Here is a 22,804-nt window from a genome sequence, read left to right as displayed (position 1 = left end):
CATACATCCTATTGAAAAACGCCATTGTTGAAATGAAAATTCGTATATAATGTGGCGTACCCCGTTGCCCTTTGATTGTAGGAATGAAGAAAGGGGTGTTTTATCACTGTGCTCTGCAATTCCCTTATCCCCAGATTGTTGGTGTGTTATAGTTTTCTAAAGAAAGCGGTGGAGGCATTTAGTCGATGCAACGCTGTGAACGCAAAAATTATCGGCATGCCTAGTTGTAAATTTCTTAAATGTAAGCCATACCTTTCAATTGAGAAATTATAATAAATTGCTCACTTTTGTCTAACCCCATGTACATATTACCTTAACCATTGTTCTACATGTCAACTTAATCGTCATAGCATAATGTGACTGAAAATAATAGTAGGGAAGATGGAGTTGGATGCCATGGAAGGCGTAAATGAGTGTCATATGGGTAATATATAAGGGAGGAAATCTAGATAAGGCAATACCGGGTAGTTAGTAACGAACTAATTATGCAGGTGGAGCCTTTTTGCACATGACATGTGTACATGCGACAGCAGTCACCAAAAAACGCATACAAGTATATGCAAATGCCAACTAAAAATTGAATAATTCGGTAAGCATGTTAATTTTAAGGAATTATATTTTTTAAGAAAATGATTTTAGGAGTGAATTTAGCAGCTGATCATTCAACGACGGAACTGTACTGATACAAAAGCCTGTTGACAAGACAAAGACTGGCCAATGACATCAAAATACATTAAACCAAGACATGTTTTAGCCAAGTCCCCGTTGTGCATGAAATTAATTATACATTCTATTTTGCATTCATATACTCAGTCGAACAGTGAATAGACATGGTACATTGCAAATGTTACTAGTGATATATTCACATCTATGGCACAGTGGGCCAAAATATGGATAACTTAGTGTACGGACAATACAATGGCCTGTACGACGTCGATACCAATTCATAATATATATTGTTGTAAATGTAACATAATTGAAACGACTGATTTGAGTTTCTAAGGATTCCCACATCTCTATCACTCTGAGCACAAGAACATATTATCTAGATACTGTTGAAATAAATCTAGATCGACACGATTGCATACTTAGTCATGCAATGTAGATCAATTTAATGCAAATTCAGAAAAGATTAAACGAACTATTTGATCTTTCACTTCACATTCTCATTCATCAAAGGTTTGACAATGATAAATATGTTGAACGCATGGCCTCATCGCTCTGGTGTACGAGAATGGCACTGCATTATGCACGAATAATGCACGAAAAAAAGTATGTCTCTTAAAAGTGTTTTAAATGGCGGGAAAATAGCCGCACAACCGCTTACAAAAAGTAGTTCTTTTTTTACACGGATTTAAGGACAGAAAATAAAAGAAACACAAGATGACTTCAAAACAGTATATATTTATAGTGATCATTTCAAAGAAAAAACCTTTACTGGTCAAATTTGTACTGAAAACCTTAAACTATACTTTTGTGTAAACCTCTTTTTCATTTGCTATTATTTTGCTTTAAAGTAATGAGAGAGATTTCATTGTCCAATAGAAATCGCTGTAACAAAAAGAATAGTTTTAAAAGTACCGGTTGCACTCGAACGAATTACTACGCCTTTCCACATGGAGTTCACCTTGCCGAAAAAGAAACAGGAACAGTTTTGAGATATTTTGTGCTCTTGAAAGATAAAATTCAACTTGGCATTAGATTTACTAGGAAGATAAATCCAACATGGATCTTGTTACGATTTTAGAAAAGACCACATCGGCTGGTAAGTTGAGAATTTTGATCGAAAAAAGATATGTTTATGAAATAATTCTGAAGTCGGTCGGTTTTTTCGTTGATCTGTCTATTTATGTCGTTGTTTTATGTTTTTCAGATCATACCGAGCTAGAACATGCCCAGAAATTCCTGGAGCAAGCTTCAGCCACAAATTTGGTGAGTACTTTCTCGGTAAACATGGTGTAAAAAATGCCGGTAGTTTTGACAGAATTTTTACAAAATGGCGGATTGTGGTGGGATTTTGTGAAAATTAGTCATTTTTGCGTCTTTATAACACACCTTAGTTCGGTATTCTTTGATGGCATTACATTTAAACTGTTATAAAGTAACACAATATCCACGCACACACATGCACAACTTCAATTAAAAATTAACAAGAAATTCGAAAAAATAAAAAACTTCTTTTGATCATTCAGCCAACTTCATTTATGAAACCATTGGTGTTTACCGATGAAGGTGACTGGGCTCATTCAGGTTACAAAACAAGTGAATCAGGAAATAATTATTGTCTGAGCCAATAGTTTCCAATGCAGTTCTTGTTTGCCTCTAGCCTGTCCTTGTGCAATATCGGGTTATGGCGCAATCTAGTCTAAAATAATAGACATGTTATACAGGATTTTTCCAATCCCTAACGTCTAAACGGGAATGTGCAAAAAACGGGGGTGTTTTAAAAATATTGAAATTGTTTTAAATGAAGTATTTTATGGTTGAAATTGATCATAAAGAGTTATATTCATATTTCACCATGTAAGTGAAATGTTATTTTGCACTAAACAAGCATTTAATGCATTAAAACAAGTTGTTTACCTCTCCAATAAAACGAAAGTTGACTGACACAGACAACAATTATACGAAGGGGAACAACTCGATACAATCGTAATAACTCGGCCTCCTCCGACAAAGCTTCGAGATAGACCTCGTTATACAATTGTAACAACTCGGCCATTGCCGAAATGTTCCGAGCGATTTAAAACTGTGCCCTAGAGCCTTGCAGGTGCCCTTCATGTATATATCGTTATGTTTTGACAGAATGAAATGAAGAAAAGCCGTCAAACTCATAATTATAAGTTGGATATTTATTTTTTGTGTACGGAACTAATATCAAATAACATTATCTGGTAATATTTCTTGTTTTAATGATATTTTATAGACGCTATATGCTTTAACCCGGAATCCTGATCGGAACAACTACCCACTTTTGATACTTAACAATTTGTACGTGAAGGATTTGCCATATCAAAAATCTAAAAAAAATCCGTCAACGTACAATTATTTGGACTACGGCGCAATCAATTGGAAATGTTACCAGCTCTGACCATTGTTATTTGGCACTGTAGGGAATAAAGTGTTAAAAGAGTTTGATCAATTAGATCAGATCTCAACATAAGAAGCGTATTTGTATAATTATGCTTTTCGAAAACATGAAACACCCATGTTTTAATTTATTTTCAAGTGTAAAAAACACATTCAAAATGACAGTTTGCATATATTTTTTCTGCATGAAATGGTTTATCTGTACCTATTTAACCACTTGTAGCCGGAGCTGCTCAAAACACTGTCCGAGATCTTGAAGACGGCAACTAACAGTCCTGTGGCTCGTATGCAGGCAGGTTTACAGCTGAAGAACGCACTTTATTCAAAAGATCAGGCCTTAAAGTTGGAATATCAGCAGAGATGGCTTTCCTTTCCAGAGGACGTTCGAAATCTTGTCAAAATCAATGTAAGTGATATTGAAATACAACCACCAAAAGGAGTTGACAGCAGTATACTGCAGAAAGGTGGAGGATAGTTATGTAAAATTAAATATTTTCAGATTTTTGATAACAAGTCTAAAATTCTGAGTAAGGACAAATTTCTGCTCCATTTTAGGAAGAGAAAAAAGGGCTATACTGATTTTGCTGTACAACCGGGTTCCTAAGTTCTTTGTTTTTCCTGAGGTCCCATTGTTTCTATCATGTGCATCCTGGGGATGCGCTGTGTTTTTTAATTAATACGTGCATGAAGTAATGCTCCGATTTTTGACGAGGATCCATGTTTGTGAAACATGCATGTTTGAGAGATGCACTCGAGCAGACTTGAACATAAATCATTGCATAAATGAAATGCGTCTTATGCCAACCTTTTTGTTGCTTTTTGGTCATTTTCTTTTTACTTGAACAAAATTCAAAAATTGATCATTTGAATATTGTCCTAATGAATATTTTCAGGTCTTGGCGAGTTTGGGCACCGAAACTGTTCGACCCAGCTCTGCAGCCCAATGCGTAGCTAACATCGCCTGTGCAGATCTTCCAAATGGGTTGTGGCCTGACCTGATTTCCTCACTTTGCCGTAATGTTACTGACCCAGCAAGCACAGAAATGATGAAAGAATCCTGCTTGGAGGCAGTCGGATATATCTGCCAGGATATAGTATGAATTCTGTGCATTTTCTCTAATAATGACAATAACATGAAATTATTGGTCTAATTACATAGACTTAAGGCTTTTGAATCCTCATCAATGTTTAAGAAGTGCCTATCTCTGAATAAAAATCAAGTTATTTTATGGCAAAGACATTCTGTTTACACCATTTTGGAAATCAGAAATTTGGAAAACCATATCACATTATTTGGCATCCCCGTTGTTTCTACTTTAAACTTCAGGACTAGAAAGTTTAAACCAGTCATTATTTGTTCACTTAAAGGTTGAACTTGTATTTAAATGCTCTATCTATAATATTTCAGGACCCAGAGATTCTTCAAACACAGTCAAATGAGATTCTTACAGCCATAGTTCACGGAATGAAAAAAGAGGAAACAAGGTAGAAAATATAATTGTATAACATTTCTTAACTCCTCATAAAGTAATCAGCTTTCCACTCATAGTAGTTGCTTACATTAGAAATCTGTTTCCAAGAATAAGTCGTGTCTTCTTAAGAGGTATGAAAGATTTGAAGTAAGAAATTTATGAATATAAGCATTTAATGAAATATTTTGGGATTGTATTTATAAGTGTCATCACCAAACTAAAACTTTTAAGTTCCGTGGTTGTAGATTAAACATTTTATCTAGAGTAGTATATCTACATATTTTAGATAAACATTGTTTGCAAACTTCCATATTTTAGCAACCATGTCAGATTTGCCGCAACAAACGCACTTCTCAACTCCTTAGAATTCACCAAGAGCAACTTTGAAAGAGATGTAAGTATGGATTGGACATTACAACTGCACTTTTGATATATTCATGTTGTATAAAGAGTTCTCAATTAGGACTGATTGCTGGCCGAAATGACTTCCATTCGATCGAATGTGCGAAAATATGTTATTTTGTTTTGTATAGGTGAAACTTCTTTCATAGGTGGCCTTATACTTGGGATGTGCGATACTTTTGATAAAATCCAAATATCATATCATTATGCAAAAAAGAAAAGTATGGCCCTTTGCTATTCGACTTAAATCTTTTTATATAACTTGATACTGATCAATTAAGATGTATTGACTTGTGTCAACAAATTCCATGAAATGATTTTTAATTGTGAAAAATACTACATGAAAATGTGTCATATGGCAGCTGGAACATTTCAAACAATCATACTTATTATAAATGCCTAATTCCTCTGGGAGGAAATTGCAGCAGATCCCTCATTTCTTTGCTGTCAAGTTCTCTATATATAGCCTTAAGTAGCCCTTTACAATAAATAGTGCTTATAACTTTTAGGAAGAGCTAGGAAAAGGCACCGAAACACTTCCAAATGATTTCACTACGCTTGAATGTCTCTTTTTGTAAAGTTTGCATTGGTTACCTTTTTCCATGAAGGTGTTGATTTGAACATTGTGACATTTGAATGCTGCTAGTGCAAGTGTGAATTCCCACAAAATTTATGATCATGTCACATTTAAAACATACAGCAACACTTTTGCAAGTTTATTTGCTAGTGCTTTTAACTTTTAATGTTATACAATGATAGAAAGTAAAGTGTCATACAGCATTAGAAAGTAAAGTAAGAAATAACACTTAAACAGTGAAGTGGTTTGTAATATTTGTTGTTTATTCAAAATAGTTTTTCTTCAACAAAAGTAAGTTCTTGAATAGCTTTAGCTTAACATTTAACAACATATCACAAAGACTTAGGCGAGATAAGTTTTTCAAACAATACCCATCTCAGGGTTCGAATTTAGACTCGCATACTCGCAAAATGCGAGCGACATTTGGAAATTGCGAGTGACTTTTATTCAAGCTCGCAAAATTCTGCGAGTGGCTTTTTCTAGACCACAAAATGTTAAAAGGAAAGTAGAATAAACATGAACTTAATTCCGCTATGTAGTCGAGTGTAAACAGCCTATTAGTAGCATGTTTACACTACCGGTATAAAGAAGACAGTACGGAGTCACGCTCTAGTAGGTTTTCAAAAATAGAACAAATACGGAAAAGGCTGAGTTTTATCTCGAATCTTTCCGGGATGCTCCGAGGCGTGCATAATACAAAGTAAATACGAATGACGTAATCACCTAGCTCAATCATTGGCTAAATTTAGCGCTTTTGCGCACTATATGTAAACCCCATCATCCTGTCAAAATGAATAGACTTCGTTGATCGATATATTTCATGGTCCAAAGTATCCACGCTACATTTACTGTTGCTTTTTTATTTTAAATTTATTATTTTATTGTTTTTAATACTTATAGACTTAATGAAATCTGTAGCGTGCTTGTCGAATGGGTATTAAATTACCCGATGGCGAGGGTAAATATACAAAGTGAACAATGTCAAATTATTGGACAGCTTTGTTATCAAAAAGCTGCCAGCATCAGACGAGTCTTTCCATACCCCCAAATAGAATAAGCCATCAACAAGTTCTAGTAGTCGAGTCACTCAAGATTGATACTTTTTAATATTCATAATATGTCTTAGGTGTTAATTTCTACTTTAATTAGACAATATTATAAGGGAATAAAGCAAATAATAAAATTGCAAGTTGATTTGTCATTTCGCGAGTTGCCTCAAAATGCACTCGCAAAATTTTGCGAGTGTTCCTTAAAGTTAAATTCGAAGCCTGCATCTAGCAGTACCAAGTTTAAGACGCATGTGACTTGAAAATTATTTAATTTGATGTTAACCAACAACCTTCAATTTTTCAGTCAGAGCGACATTTTATCATGCAAGTTGTGTGCGAGGCAACGCAGTCGGAAGAAACACGTGTAAGAGTTGCGGCCCTTCAGTGTCTTGTGAAGATCATGTCCCTTTACTATGTCTACATGGAGCACTATATGGGCCCCGCTCTGTTTGCGGTATGTAACGTTACTCTTACTAGACTATTGTCTATTTCACAATGAAAAAAGGGTAATTGTGATTGCCAGGTTTCCTAGGCATCGGCCATAACTGGAAAACATTCCAAGATATTCACATGTATCTCTGATTCTTGGTAGACATGCTGCCTGAGCTAATGGGCTCATGTGAAGCAAGGTCCACAACTCTGGCTGGAATAATTGAAGTTGGACCCCGGGAACCTGTTTTCGAATTAAAACACAATAGACAAACATTAATTTTATTAGGTTTCTTGTTGTCCATGGTGGAATTCTGTAATCTATGCAGGGCTTTTGGGGGCTATATGGAAATGGGACTCGTAACCTATAAGATGATAGAAATTGGGGGGGGGGAGACAAAACTTTTTGTCTCAACAAGTTTGTATGGGTAACCTGACCAACTGTATTTTTAAATTGCTGATAAAACTTTCTGCATCATTGATTATTCTTCGTCAGTTTATGAAACTTGGTCAGAATATTTGTCAGCATGATTTTAAAACCAATAGGAATATGGGTCATATTGGTTCAATAACTATTTCACTAGGTAAAATATTATAGTTTCTTATTCTTCATAAAAAATCAGTGTCTATCCGATCTTCAAGAAACTCCGGAAGCATATAATTTCTAAGCATTATATTTAGGACTGAAGGGTCATCTTTGGTCAAAAACTTTGTTGGACAAGTGTGCAAATTGGTCAGCAGCTTTTACTTTTTCCTTGATAATAATATATTCTGCTCCAAAGTAGCTAATATACTTTTGTTGTTGTTTTTTAAAGAAATAAACCTATTTTATTCTTGAAACTTGCAGCAAATTAAACATTAAATGTAAAGGATCTGGTTATCCATAGATCAATAATTGCTTATTATAAGCTGTCTATAAGAGGAGTCTTTTACTTCATGGCCATAAAAACACCTGATAAAAAGCCTGCAATCTCTGAAAAGGCAATATAATTATATTGTTAATGTACAAATACTTGATTTGCAAATTTACAGACTAATTACATTGTATGGGATTTTTTAATATTGATTTAGTGTTATAGGCTTTTAAACTTGCTGCTAGGCTTAATATAGAAAGTCAAGTAATGTCAATGTACAGTTAGTGAAAATCTTTGAAAAGATATTAAAGTATTTTTGTTGAAACATCGTGAAATGGTTATAACTGCAGAAATGATAAATTCAAGATAAATGGCTTAATTATGTTCACGATGGCTTTAAATGTTTATTATGTTTGTCTTTTGCTGGTCATTTGCATAAAGAGATGCATGGGTGAAAGTTTTCCGGACTGCTCCGGAAGTTCCAGATTTTCGATGTCCTCATGGATCACTTTTCCAAAACGTGTAAATCTGTTGAGATTTCAGAGGGGGGGGTAGGGGGTATAGGCCTACCTCAACCCTGACCTCGACTTTCAAACTGTTGAAACGAAAACGAAAGTAAATTCCAGTGACTCGATCTGTTTTGCGATTTATATTTAGTAACAATTCGTCATTGCAAGGTGCTCGCTTACAGGTTTTTACGATGAAAGCCCGGAGCGTGTTCGGCTACGGCCGTAAATAGACTAGCTGGGTTCGACCGTTTCCGCCAATAAGTTCCGAACGGGAAGGCCAATCGGGAATGTTCGCAATCATCAATACATCGCAGACGCTATTTAAACGCCTAGGTAGCGGTGAATTACGATATAATACGACAATTCTGATTGGCTTGCTGTACGCTGTAGTCCAATTAAATAGCTGGTCTTTAAGCGGTTAGGTGATTCTTTCAAAAAACAACAACAATATTCTTGTGATAATAGATCGTTGCAAAAAATATTGAAAATGAAGTTTCTACCCCCAGCGTACAACACTAAGGACTTAGAAAGTAAACAAACTAACAAATGGAGATGGGCATGGCCACAAGAATAAAAATGTTGCTAAATTTTGAAGGTTATATTTCATTCTAAATCTACATCAAAGAGTATGTTTAGGGTATATCCATGAACAAAAGCTGTTTACAGAAAATCATGCATTTTCTGCATGATAATAAGTCAGTTTCTTTGGCAATCATATAATCCTGGAAAAGCGCTGTACAAGCACTCAAAACCACTAATCCCCAGGCCCCCAGCTAAATTTTCAGGATTCACAAGATTTCCAACTTTCAACCATGGAGATGCCTTAAAATCATACAATGTCAGCCCCATAACCTTAATAATAATGCTTTGGCCATGATTCTCGTACTTAAAACTTAATTTCAGGTGACTTTCAATCCCTTATCATTGAAATCAACATTCTATTCCAAACTTGTGGCTGTTTTTCAGATCACAGTTGAAGCAATGAAGTCAGAGGTGGACGAGATTGCTTTGCAGGGTATTGAATTCTGGTCAACCGTGTGTGACGAAGAAGTGGATCTTGCCATCGAACTGTCAGAGGTAAGCATTGTTCAGTATTTAGTACATCATTAAATTGTCTGTCCTGTGGCTGTCAAGGAAAATGGTTTCTGCCCAAAAACTTTTGTTAGAATTCAAGGAAACACAAGTTAAAGGTCGCTTTTTTCCTAACCGATACATGAAATTTATTTGCTATAATGTCTGATTTCCCATATGAAAATCTTAGTTTTTAAGCAATGCGGCACTTCTTAGTTATATCTTTTCAAAAGTGATTATATTGTAAAGGGCATAATATTGAGACCAAGTTTGATTCGATGGAATTGTATGGTTGCACTATTAATACCCGAATCAGGACCCTTCTTGAGATGGTGATATTGACCGTGACTTTCAATTAAATCTGAATTTTGATAAATTCATAGGAATTTCATGCATGTTGACCTCAGTCCCTGAAGGCTAATATTTTTGACCACTGCAAGAAATAGTTGTCATGGAAGTCAAGTTTAAATCATTTGTATTAAAATTTGACAAACATAACTTTTCAATTTTCTGACAGGCTGCGGAAGCAGGCAAACCACCAGAGAGAACGAGCCGGTTTTATGCCAAGGGAGCCTTGCAGTACCTTGTGCCAATTATGCTGTCTTCTCTCACAAAACAGGTACGGTTTCTCATTATCGGGAAAGAAAAAAGATTGAAGGATGTATTAATAGTTATTCTCCATAGAGATCCATCAGGTTTTTACACCAACTAAACACTTAATACCTTTTGCCCATTAGGCTAAACTCCCTCACTGAACAGGAACAGTCTTAGAAATTTCAAGCTCTTGCAAACACCTGTTCCCAACGGCATTGGCATCATACTTTTATTTTGAACTACTTTGTGTTGGGTTTTCAATTTTGGCTTGCATATTCTTCATAGTTAGAATATGAACCGTTTAGATTTTGGGGTCAAAGGTCAGGTCATTGTGAATAATTATGGGTGTCCCCAAAGGGCAAAACATTTGATTTACATATTCTAGTAGTGCACAGCAGTGTACCGGAAACAAGTCAGATATTGCCAGTTGATTTAAGTAGAATACAATATTGTGGAATTTTACAAAACTAGATTGAAACTTCTCTTTTTTTATCACAATAGATGTACATTAGACAAATAATTTTTGTTCAAGAGTCTTGAATTTTAATCTTTTTGAGAAAAACTATAAAAAATTGATTGGAAGAAAGATCATACTCTTAGCTTCAAATTCTTAATGGAAGCCCTGGCCAACCAACAGACTATGGGTGTCCTGTGAATTTAAAAAATCTGGTCAAGTTACTTCATAACAACAAATTAAATTGATCGTAATGAAATCTTTCAGGAAGAGTTTGATGATGACGATGAATGGAATCCATGCAAGGCTGCGGGAGTCTGCCTTATGTTGATGGCCTCGTGCTGTGAAGACGATATTATTCCCCATGTTCTGCCCTTTGTCACACAAAATATACAGAACCAGGACTGGCGCCATAGAGATGCTTCCGTCATGGCATTTGGTAGGTAGTTGATTGCTTAGTTAGTTACGTATTAGCCAGTTTTAATGGGTTATCCAACTTAAGATATGGTCAATGGTCATAAAATCCTACAGTAGACTACTACACTACAGGGCAGTGTTTTTTCCCCACCTTTTTGTGAACAGGGCCAGGCCCTCAGAATTGCGAAAATAGCCATTAGATTGTCTAAAATATACTGCAAACAAGTGCAGTGCATTACTGTCAGGGCTTTTTCTGTAGCTTCCACAGGTCCAACTATCAGACCCATTACCAAAGCCAAATATATATGATATTTTTCCTAATTAGACAAAAAAATTCAATCTGAATTATAATCGTCTACCCGTACATGGGACTCAAAAATAAAAAGCTACCAAAATATGGCATTCGAGTGTCCTCGGATTTCTTTGCGCTTTTTTATCAAGAATTTCGCATTAGCACAATTGTTTAGGAAATCCACTGGTTCACCAATAAAAACACCTGGCCACGGCGACAATTTTATATTTTATGTCCAAATTAAAAAACTAAAATGAAAACAAATCTCTGATATAAATGACGCTTCTCTCCAAGTATCTATCATAGATACAACCAAAGAATACTTTCACACATTTCTTGATGTGAATTCTGTCACATCTTTGATTCTTTTCTTTCAGGTTCCATATTGGAAGGTCCAGATCCGAACCAGCTCAAGTTATTGGTGGACCAGGCTCTGCCGATGTTGATAGAGAGCCTCAAAGACCCGAGCGTCGTTGTTCGAGACACAGGAGCATGGACCATCGGTCGTGTGTGCGAGATCTTGCCAGAGACGGTTATCAATGAGAAATACTTGGAGCCGCTGCTATACGCTCTTGTGGACGGCCTGAATACAGAACCGAGAGTGGCTAGCAATGTGTGCTGGGTAGGTTTCCAGTCTGACTGTTTTAAAAAAAAATCATGGTTAGACCCAAGGTCTATACCTCAAAGATCAAGGTCACGCTTAAAGTTCAAAGGTTGAAATTAATTTTGTCCAAGCTGTATTTTGACCATGCAAATTTGCCATGAAGGTTCACCCTGGTGAGTGGGAGTGGATCTCCATGGTCAATATATTCTAAGAGGTAAAAGGTTGAAATGATCCTTGTTCAGGAAGTCATGGCTTCAAGTTTTCAAATTATTGGCAGAAACCTGCAAATTGATGGATTTAGAGCTAGAATTAACTATGGGTGAATGTCTGTTGTTTTTTTGTTGATTCAGTCAGCCGGATTAAAAGAATGAATCAAGTTGAACAAATTTGTCTTTACCATGTTAATTGTGTGATGTACTTGAATTACGTTTCTGCTTCCCTGGACAGGCATTTTCCAGTCTTGCTGAAGCTGCCTACGAAGCTGCAGAGACGCCAGATGATGGAAACGACCCACCAAACTACTGCCTCTCCAAATACTTCGAACAGATTGTCCAGAAACTTATAGCCACTGCTGATAGGTAAGATACTTATTGCTTGTTTGATTTGTGTTTTTATGATGTAGATAAAGTTTTGTGGGAATTAACTTGTTAATATTGAAATTATCAGGCTTTTAAGCTTTTAGAAAGAGGGTTGAAACTGAATGTCAAATGTTTGGATTGGTATGTAGGAAGAGTTTATGGAGACCTTTCATGGGTTGCATTTAGGGCCCCTTGAGTCAAGGTCACTGTTACCGAAAAATTGCTTGTACTTTCTGGCTGCCAAAAGAAACAATTTGAAAAGTTACTTTAACTAGAAAACCATCCTGAAAAGTGAGATCATACTTAATTTATGATATCAAGCTTTATATTCTATTGATTTTCAGAGCGGATGCGAACCAAAACAATCTAAGAAATGCTGCCTACGAGGCCATTATGGAGCTGATGAAAAACAGCCCTAAAGACTGCTACCCTATTGTCCTTAGTACACTGGTCCTCGTCCTAGATAAACTAGAAAAAGTCCTTCAATTAGAGGTGCGTGCTAGTCTTAGTAATCTATTAAAAGTGGGACTTTAACTTTAGTAAACAATTTACTTTCATATTTATGACTTAAAAGTCCACACAGTTTTACCTTCCATGGATAATGTACAAAGTTGAGCAAAATAGTTTCTCAGTCCAGTAAATATATGTACTTAATTCTATAGATTGCATTGAAACAGTCGACTTCATTTTAAAAATATAAAGTAAGACGGTATATAAAGTAAGACGGTATATAAAGTATGACGGTGCTTTTTCTGATTCATATATTTAAAAGAAGAAGAAAAAGAATGGTATTAAAAGTTGACCCCAAAATTGTGCTAATAGTTAAGTTAATGTAGAAAAACTACATTAAATCTTGTTTGTCTTTTACAGAATGTGATACAAGCATCTTCGGAGCGTTCCCAGTACAATGATTTGACTTCACTGCTTTGTGCTACTCTACAGGTAAACACCATAACCAAGTCGCCCACCTCTGAATGTTTGCTTACCTTTTTCCCACATGTATCATTGGGTAACATACCATTTGTCTTTTTTAAGGCCTCTTGCTTAATTGAAATGTAGGTATTTTGGCGAATTTGTCTGTCTTTGAAGGGGCTGTACTCCTAATGCTGAAACAGCAAAAAAAGAAAAGAAAATTGTCGAAAACTCACATAACCTTGGTACCGATGTGTTCAATGCATTGAAACTTACTTTTGTACTACATTGTATACAATTAATTTATTTTTTGCAGTTTTTTCATATTTTTTCATTAAAAAAGATTACTAGGTATGTCAACCTAGTAGAATTCATTCCTTATGTCCCATAAGGAATGAATTCACAGTGGCACAGTGGATACAACACTGTACTGTAATTTTGGCAGTACCGGTTTGAACCCGGTCTCCAACTCCATTTTTTTACATTTTGGTAAAAAATTTACAATTATGATATCAAAGAGTAAAACATTTATTACATAATTGTTCTGAGATTCGTTACAGAAAAAAGCGTTTATTGGTGCCAATGTGGTGTACAGTCCCTTAAATGATGAGTGCAAAACTATTTAATAACAGATGCATTAAACCTGGTACTTTCATGAATATATTAAATAGTTTTGACAAAATATAATAGATCTGATCTTGAAAATCGAATATATTGTCATCCATTTCAGAGTGTATTACGGAAAGTAACACCGGAAGATGCCCCAAAGATTTCTGACCAGATAATGCACTGCCTGCTGCGAATGTTCCAGTCTTCAACTGGGAAGTCAGGCTGCGTGCAGGAAGACGCTCTGTTAGCACTGTCTATCCTCACTGAGGGTAGGTATAATTTAAAGAAAATTATATTGGGTTTGTTAGGATTAGGGGCTTGTATTTGCTGTAAATGACATCACAACCCTTTCTCTATTTGATATAAATAATCTACATGTACTTAAGCAAAAAGAAGTTTTATGATATGCATTGTTGCTTTATTTCTTCTTTAGCATCAAGACAAACTTTTTAATTATGATTTATTCGTAAAGAAATAGTTTGAAAATTTAATATTAAAGAAATTGGTGCCGTCAAATGTCTGATGTTGTTTTCAGTATTGGGAGAGAATTTCCTCAAGTACATGGAAGCCTTCAAACCATTCCTGATCCATGCCCTGAAAAACCACGGTGAATACCAGGTAATGGACTGGGGTGTAGATTGGGCTTTATTGAGAGAGAAAAATGAATGGGGGTAAAATTGATGAGGTGTATGATGCATATAAATTGTCAGTTTTAAATATGTTTCAAAATGTATACAAAGAATGCCTCTCAATGCTTTAATTTTAAAAGAGAAAGGGATTCAATCACAAAACATTCAAAGGCAATAGAAACCGTCCTGTAGTATAAAACTCTTGAACTTTCCTTTGTAGGTGTGTATAGTTGCTGTAGGTCTGGTTGGTGACCTGAGTCGAGCCCTGGGACAGAAGGTGCTTCCATACTGTGACGAGATAATGCTCCTGCTTCTAGAAAACCTGGGGGTAAGTCCGTTCATGTTTGTTCAGCCATGTTAAAGATACATTGCATGACCTTCCCAGAGAATATACGCAAAGTTTTTGCCTCATGTTTAAAGCGATCTAGTCCATGTGTAACACACACCAGTGTTGTTCCTTCAATGTTTTATAAATGGGGCTGGGGCTAAAATTCTAATCCATGCCATTCCAATTTGCCTATAAATAAAGAAGAATGTTTTAAAAGATAGTCAGAAAAGATATTTATTTAAAAGATAGTCAGAAAAGATATTAGAATGTTAAAAAGTTGGTGTCTTAAAGAATATACCATTTTTTCCATACAAAAACAGAAAAGCATACAGTAATCAGAGTTTCTGTCCATCCGTCCCCTTAGTCCTATCATTATCATCATACTTTATTCTCTCTTTTTTCAGAATCAAAGTGTACATCGGTCTGTGAAGCCCCAGATTCTGTCCATATTTGGTGATATTGCCTTGGCTATAGGCCCCACCTTCAAGAATTATCTAGAGGTTGTGTTGTCTACTGTACAACAGGCCACACAGGCACAAGTTGACAAGGTAGGGCACCTAACGTTATTGTTATGCCCCCGAAGGTGGGCATATTAAAATCGCACCGTCCGTCCGTCCGGCTCTGTAACTTTCCCTTGTATGGACAGATTTTAAAATAACTTGCCACATGTGTTCCACATACCAAGACGTCGTGTGGCGTGCAAGACTCGTGTCCCTACCTCAAAGGTCAAGGTCACACTTAGTGTTTATTCACAATGGAGTGCTGCATATAAGGACATAGAGTATAGATTGTCGTGTCCGGGCTGTAACTTTCCCTTGTATGGACAGATTTTAAAATAACTTGCCACATGTGTACCACATACGAAGACGACGTGTCGCGTGCAAAACCCGTGTCCCTACCTCAAAGGTCAAGGTCACACTTAGTGTTTATTCACAATGGAGTGCTGCATATAAGGACATAGAGTACAGGTTGTCGTGTCCGGGCTGTAACTTTCCCTTGTATGGACAGATTTTAAATAACTTGCCACATGTGTTCCACATACCAAGACGACGTGTCGAGTGCAAGACCCGTGTCCCTACCTCAAAGGTCAAGGTCACACTTAGTGTTTATTCACAATGGAGTGCTGCATATAAGGACATAGAGTATAGGTTGTCGTGTCCGGGCTGTAACTTTCCCTTGTATGGACAGATTTTAAAATAACTTGCCAAATTTGTTCCACATACCAAGAAGACGTGTCGCGTGCAAAACCCGTGTCCCTACCTCAAAGGTCAAGGTCACACTTAGAGTTTATTTACAATGGAGTGCTGCATATAAGGACATAGAGTATAGGTTGTCGTGTCCGGGCTGTAACTTTCCTTTGTATGGACAGATTTTAAAATAACTTGCCACATGTGTTCCACATACCAAGACGACGTGTCGCCTGCAAGACCCGTGTCCCTACCTCAAAGGTCAAGGTCACACATAGTGTTTATTCACAATGGAGTGCTGCATATAAGGACATAGAGTATAGGTTGTCGTGTCCGGGCTGTAACTTTCCCTTGTATGGAGAGATTTTAAAAAAACTTGACACATGTGTTCCACATACCAAGACGACGTGTCGCCTGCAAGACCCGTGTCCCTACCTCAAAGGTCAAGGTCACACTTAGTGTTTATTCATAATGGAGTGCTGCATATAAGGACATAGAGTATAGGTTGTCGTGTCAGGGCTGTTACTTTCCCTTGTATGGACAGATTTTAAAATCACTTGCTACTTGTGTTCCACATACGAAGACAATGTGTCGTGTGCAAGACCCATGTCCCTACCTCTTAGGTGAAAGATACACTAAGTGTTTATTCACAAGGGAATTCTGAATATAAGGACATAACAGTGTAGGTTGTCAAGTATGGGTGGTATTTTTTATGTTCAGAGGCAATTTAAAATAACTTGCCATATGTATTTGACACGTAAAGGCAAGATCAACTTTTCATGTACTGACCTTGTTCGTAGGTCAATGTCACATTCGGGGGCATTCGTCACATACTGTGACAGCTCTTGTTGGTCCATATTTGGTGATATTGCCTTGATAAAGACCTTTAAGAATTATCTATGTATGGTGTTGTCTACATGCAACACAAGATTGAGTTGACAAGCTAGTATAGTTAGATATCCACATTAACTTTCTGAAAAAATATTTTAAAAAAACAACTTGACATCGCCAAACGATTCACTTTTCATATTATAGCTAGATTGCTACAAAGCTGATAGCTTATGTACAAATATTCTAAAAATTGCAACAAAGCTGATAACTTATACAAAAAAAAATGCTAGATAGAAAACCAGGGGCAGTGAATATGAACAGTCTCAAGAGTTCAGACTCCAGACTTGATATGGTAGAACTTCATTTCATTGTTATTTATCTTCTTCGAAACATAGTGACTGTGAAAATTGCTGAAATATACTACTATTTGAATAATTTACTATTATTTAATACATATATATTTTTGTAAAAGGAATTGAATAAGTATGATTTTTTTGTTCCTTCATAAAAATGCTTTTCTGAGTCTAGACTTGGAACTTGAGACTGTTCGTAATTATTGCCCCAAAACTGGTTTAAAAAATCAAGCTTTCATAGAACGGATCATTACATGTAGTCCATGCTCCTCATTTCTTGGACACCTGTACAAACTGAAACATAGGCAAGGACATCCCCCAAGCCTTATCCTTGGCTAGATATTAAATGGACATATTCTATTAGTGAATGTGTTTATATTGCAGACTGACTATGACATGATAGACTATCTGAACGAGTTACGTGAAGGATGCCTTGAGGCCTACACTGGCATTGTACAGGGATTGAAGGGTGATGGTGACACTCCAAGTCGTAAGTTTGCATGAAAGTTTGACTATACTGGCATTGTACAGGGATTGAAGGGTGATGGTGACACTCCAAGTCGTAAGTTTGCATGAAAGTTTGACTATACTGGCATTGTACAGGGATTGAAGGGTGATGGTGACACTCCCAAGTCGTAAGTTTGCAGGAAAGTTTGACTATACTGGCATTGTACAGGGATTGAAGGGTGATGGTGACACTCCAAGTCGTAAGTTTGCAGGAAAGTTTGACTATACTGGCATTGTACAGGGATTGAACAAGGCTATGATCCAAGTGATCGTAAAAGTCATATTAATCCATTGTTCCTAATGATTGATTGGATCCAAAAGTCCATGTTCGTTACAAAAAAAATATTTTTCCATTAAGTTTTCTTAGATATTACTGTCTGTGAGGAATCTGACCATCTGTCTGAAGGTGAAAGACATCAATAATTGGACCTGTACTCACTTTTTCTTAGGTCTCTAATTTAAAAGTCAAAATAGTTATGAATCAGAATGAATTTGTAAACAATGAATTTCTTTATGCAAACATCACTTAAAAAATAAAAATAAATAAAATATTAAGATTCAAAACTATCATCTGGACTGTTCAAATTTACTTTGTTGGGAAAACTGCATTGATCCTAAGTTTATCAAATACTGTATAGCCCTTGAACTCCCTTTCTTCCTATTTCAGAGGAGGTAGCGTTACTACAGAACCATGTTGGACACATGATATCCTTCATAGAACACATAGCACTAGATGAGGATCACAGCGACAGTAATATATCAGCCTCGTGCGGTCTCATAGGGTGAGTATCTGGGATGTAAAGTGTACATGGAGGCAGTATTGAAGTCTGTCTTCTTCATTGTCCAGATTGGAAAGATCCCTGCCACAACATGCTGTTTGTGCCCCCAAAGGTGGGGCATACTGAAATCACGAGCATCAGTCCCGTTTTTAGTGACCTGGCATAACTCGTCTTGCAGAGATTTTAAAATTACTTTGCACATGTGTTCTTTACAGGGACAAAAGTGTCGTGCTTAAGTCTAGATCACACTTTAAGGTTTTTCATAATGGAAAGATTTTCCATGTGCTGGCTGTAACTCTTTCATGCACGGAGGGGTTTTAACATGCCTAGGCACATGTGTTTGGTACATAACGACGGTTGTGTCGGCAGCAAGATCCTCATTTTACCTCAACCATCATGGGGTCCGGCATTGGTTTTAACCAACAATATATAACAACATTATATTGATCACTCTTGTTGGTATGATGTTACGCAAGAGTGTGGTTTAGGGTTGTGGAGGAAACCAGAGTACCCGGAAAAAACCCCACTTGTCTGGCTTGGTAACCACAAACCAAACTCACATGCGCCCAGGCCGGGAATCAAATTTAGGTCGCCTAGGTGACCTTTTCCTTACCATGCATTTTAAGATTTTCAAAACTTGCAATAGAGGTTCACCATGCTGATTGGGTAGTGTGGAAGGTTTTGAGTAATGTTCAACTCCATGCTCTTCTGTATTGCAATTGCATGGAAGAGCATTATGTCTACAGGTATCAATGGCTCTTTCAATGGGCTTGACTTGTCACCATTTGAGGTCTAGTGGGTTTTTGCCATGTCTTGACATGAATTTGATCTATATGAGGGCTGTGATTTCTGTACAGCAAGGGGAAGCAGATGCTTATTGGATTTTGTCATTGCTATTTAAAGTTGATAATATACTTTACCTTTCTTTCCTTAAGGCCTTCTCAAGTAATATGTGATGATGAAGGAAATTTACCCTTTATGAACAATGAAATTTTGCTTAATTTTGAAGGCTATAAAAAAAATTGTGATATTGATCGCAGAAGCATCTGTTTCCGAGTAGGGGCTTGAACCAGAGACCATCTCACCCCTTCCTCTTCCATTGTTTAAAAAAGGGTATGCAACAGTACACAATCTTTATCTACTTTCAGAGACCTTTGTACAACATTCGGTGCCAGTATCCTGCCATTGGTCGATAAGGAACCAATAACAAGCCTTCTTACAAAAGGGCGAAGGTCAAAAGTCAGCAAATGTAAAACATTGTCCACTTGGGCAACTAAAGAAATCCGCAAACTGAAAAACGCTCAGTCATGGTAGGTTATGACTAGTTTGTTTATATAAGTTGTATAGATATTTTTAAATAAATTTGCCGGTATATATATGTGATTAGTTTGTTGAGACTTAATATTTTAAGAGTCACTGAGGATCATATATATTGATTTGTTTGAAGTAATTAATCTCTTTATCTGCTGAATGCATGTTTTTAAGTCGTTGAAAACTAGGAAATCCAGAATGAAAAATTTATGTGTCTCTCTTTCAGATAAATTAAGGAGCCTAGAATCTGTGTAATACTAGAATTGCACCATGGACATCTAGACATTGCTACATAAGACAACAAAATTATATGCGGAGTTGTCTAAAAACAGCCATCTCAAATATCCCAGCAAGACTTGTGTGTTTTTGTGCGAGGGACTGGGAGATTCTGACAACACTACAGTGAGGGGGAGAGAGAATTATTGTTACGAGCGTGGAAAGTGAGCAAGTTGCGAGAAAGCTCAATTGACGACAAATCGTGCGAGTGAGCGAGACCAGTGAGAACGCGACATTACAAAGCCCAGGACGGTGACTGCAGACTGACAAAGCACTCAGTTCGACCTTGACCTACGTTATATTGACAACAATATATATAGTTATGAACGACATCAAACTTCATGACCGGTTTCATCTTCTCAAATACGGCCTGAGACAAAATTGTTCAGCATAAATGCAATTGCAGTTTTGTTTTAACACCGTTGTGTTCTCCTGTTTAAAAATGTGCATGCCAAAATTAAAATGAAAGAAGTAAAAAAAATATAGATATCTTTTAGAGAAATGACCATTGATCTAAATATGTTACTTGTTGCAAAGAAATAAAAGCATGTTATTCATTGTTTTTCACTGAGCTATGCTGTGATCATACCATTTTCTAAAGTGATATGCATATTTTTCCATTTACACGGGAATGAGTGATATTTCCCGCAGTGCTAATGTTTGTATTCTTCTCAGCTGTTGAATTATTTGTTCAAGCCTTCCTCTTTTGTGCTATACAACTCTGATTTCTCTTCTACAGACATCCGACAAACTTGTTATTTTTGTGTTCTGTGTGTATATATATATATTTGCTTATGTTGATATAAAGAGGGTTTCATGCAATATTGTATTTAATTTATCAGCTGAGTTTTTGATTTGACCAAGCAAATTTAATGAATTTTTGCTGCTTATAACTCCATTAGAAAAAAAACCCAATGCATTAGATTAATCATTTAAAATTGCATAAAATCCTCTATTGCCTAGTGTCGAACTAGGCTGTTATTTCATGTTTGAAGACAGCGTTCATTGACTTAAACAATTGGTTGATTAGACTCTGAAATGGTTTATAAATTCTAAAACTTAAATATCATTAATTTGTTGCCATAGCAACGACATGGAATGAAAGACCACGGATTATTAGTAGTCAAGTTATCAGATCTGTTATAATTTGTCCATGATTGGCACGATTGTAAACATAAATTATATATCTCTATTTTCATACAATGATGAAGGTCTTGACAGAAATAAACACATTTGAACAATGAATTTTGTCTTCATTTTTATACGCCCGAAGGGTCGTATTATGTTATGGCCTCCATCGTCTGTCTGTCCGTCTCTCCGTCCGTTAGCAATTCCTTGTCCGGGCCATAACTTGGTAACTAATAAAGCGATTTTCAAATAACTTTATACAAATCATCACTACATTAAAAGGATGTGTCGCGCGCAATTTCCAGGTCCATACCTCAAAGACTAGAATCACCATGGGGGTGCGTTAGCAAATCCGTGTCAGGGCCACAACTTGGTCACTAATAGTCATTTTCAAATAACTTTATACAAAGCATCATTACATTAAAAGGATGTGTCGCGCGCAATTTCCAGGTCCATACCTCAAACACTAGAATCACCATGGGGGGGACGTTAGCAATTCCATGTCCAGGCCATAATTAGTTTACTACTAAAGCAATTTTTCAAATAACTTTATACAAATCATCTCTACATTAAAAGGATTTGTCAAGCATGCTTTCCAGGTCCGTACCTCAAAGGCTAATTTCACTTGGGGGCGTTAGCAATTCCGTGTCCGGGCCATAACTTGGTAACTAATAAAGCGATTTTCAAATAACTTTAAACAAATCATCACTACATTAAAAGGATGTGTCGCGCGCAATTTCCAGGTCCATACCTCAAAGACTAGAATCACCATGGGGGTGCGTTAGCAAATCCGTGTCCGGGCCACAACTTGGTCACTAATAAAGTCATTTTCAAATAACTTTATACAAAGCATCATTACACTAAAAGGATGTGTCGCACTCAATTTCCAGGTCCATACCTCAAACACTAGAATCACCATGGGGGGACGTTAGCAATTCCATGTCCAGGCCAGGCACTGCTAACTTAAGTATCATTAAAATTTCAATATTGGAAGTTTAAGCCTTTGTTGTAAACACTTCACACCTAGTAAGCAGTATACTAGCATAACCTAAATGTTGATTAAAGACCTCAAGCCGAATCTTCTTCGGGCGTATAATGCTCCGTTTCGCGGTGCACTTGTTTCAAAAAGCATTTGCATTTTTTTCGGAATTGTCTGTCGACATTATTTGTTTTTCTGTCAATTTGCCACAGACTTCCTAATCAACTATGTATTGCGGATTTTGATTTTCAAAGAAAGATACAGTTAAAAATAGTGTTTTTTTTATTCAATTTCTGGTAACAAAAGAGCAAATGTCTGTGTTAAAATGGCTGAAACACCATAAATCATTTATTGGGTAGTACTGACTATTTTCACACACAAACATTTTTGTTTTAAGACATTTACAGAAAAGGGTGAATGCTTTTTGAGTCGAAATCTAAGAAAAAGTTGCAAGGGTATACTAGTATGTACTACGCCTGCTAAATATTATACCTCAAAACCACTGGCACCGGATTTTCAAACTCAATCATTTTTTTAAAAAATCAAAAAAAAATCTTATAATTCCTTACTAAAAATTATGATA

At 36.4% G+C, this 22,804-nt stretch overlaps 1 protein-coding gene across 2 annotated transcripts; it reads left to right on the top strand.

Annotated features, from left to right (window-relative positions):
* Window positions 1–1,595: 1,595 nt before the first annotated feature.
* On the top strand, window positions 1,596–21,359 carry LOC128240891 (importin subunit beta-1-like). Of its 2 annotated transcripts, XM_052957879.1 has the most exons (22): window positions 1,596–1,765; window positions 1,874–1,932; window positions 3,314–3,496; window positions 3,984–4,184; window positions 4,499–4,575; window positions 4,881–4,956; window positions 6,895–7,044; window positions 9,349–9,459; window positions 9,971–10,072; window positions 10,769–10,940; window positions 11,588–11,832; window positions 12,262–12,392; window positions 12,737–12,884; window positions 13,263–13,334; window positions 14,035–14,182; window positions 14,449–14,531; window positions 14,763–14,870; window positions 15,275–15,418; window positions 17,626–17,731; window positions 18,416–18,530; window positions 19,676–19,837; window positions 20,065–21,359. In XM_052957879.1, coding segments are annotated over exons 1-22 (2,634 nt in total). In that variant the 5' UTR covers window positions 1,596–1,725; the 3' UTR covers window positions 20,066–21,359. The 2 variants fall into 2 exon arrangements, with proteins under 2 accessions (XP_052813839.1, XP_052813838.1); XM_052957878.1 differs by lacking the exon at window positions 20,065–21,359 and having other exon boundaries at window positions 19,676–19,841.
* The last annotated feature ends 1,445 nt before the right edge of the window (window positions 21,360–22,804 follow it).

This window comes from Mya arenaria, chromosome 7 (genome assembly GCF_026914265.1).
Source record: "Mya arenaria isolate MELC-2E11 chromosome 7, ASM2691426v1".
NCBI lineage: Eukaryota > Metazoa > Mollusca > Bivalvia > Myida > Myidae > Mya > Mya arenaria.
Note: the sequence above shows the minus strand (reverse complement) of the source record. Positions and strands in the feature narration are given on the sequence as shown.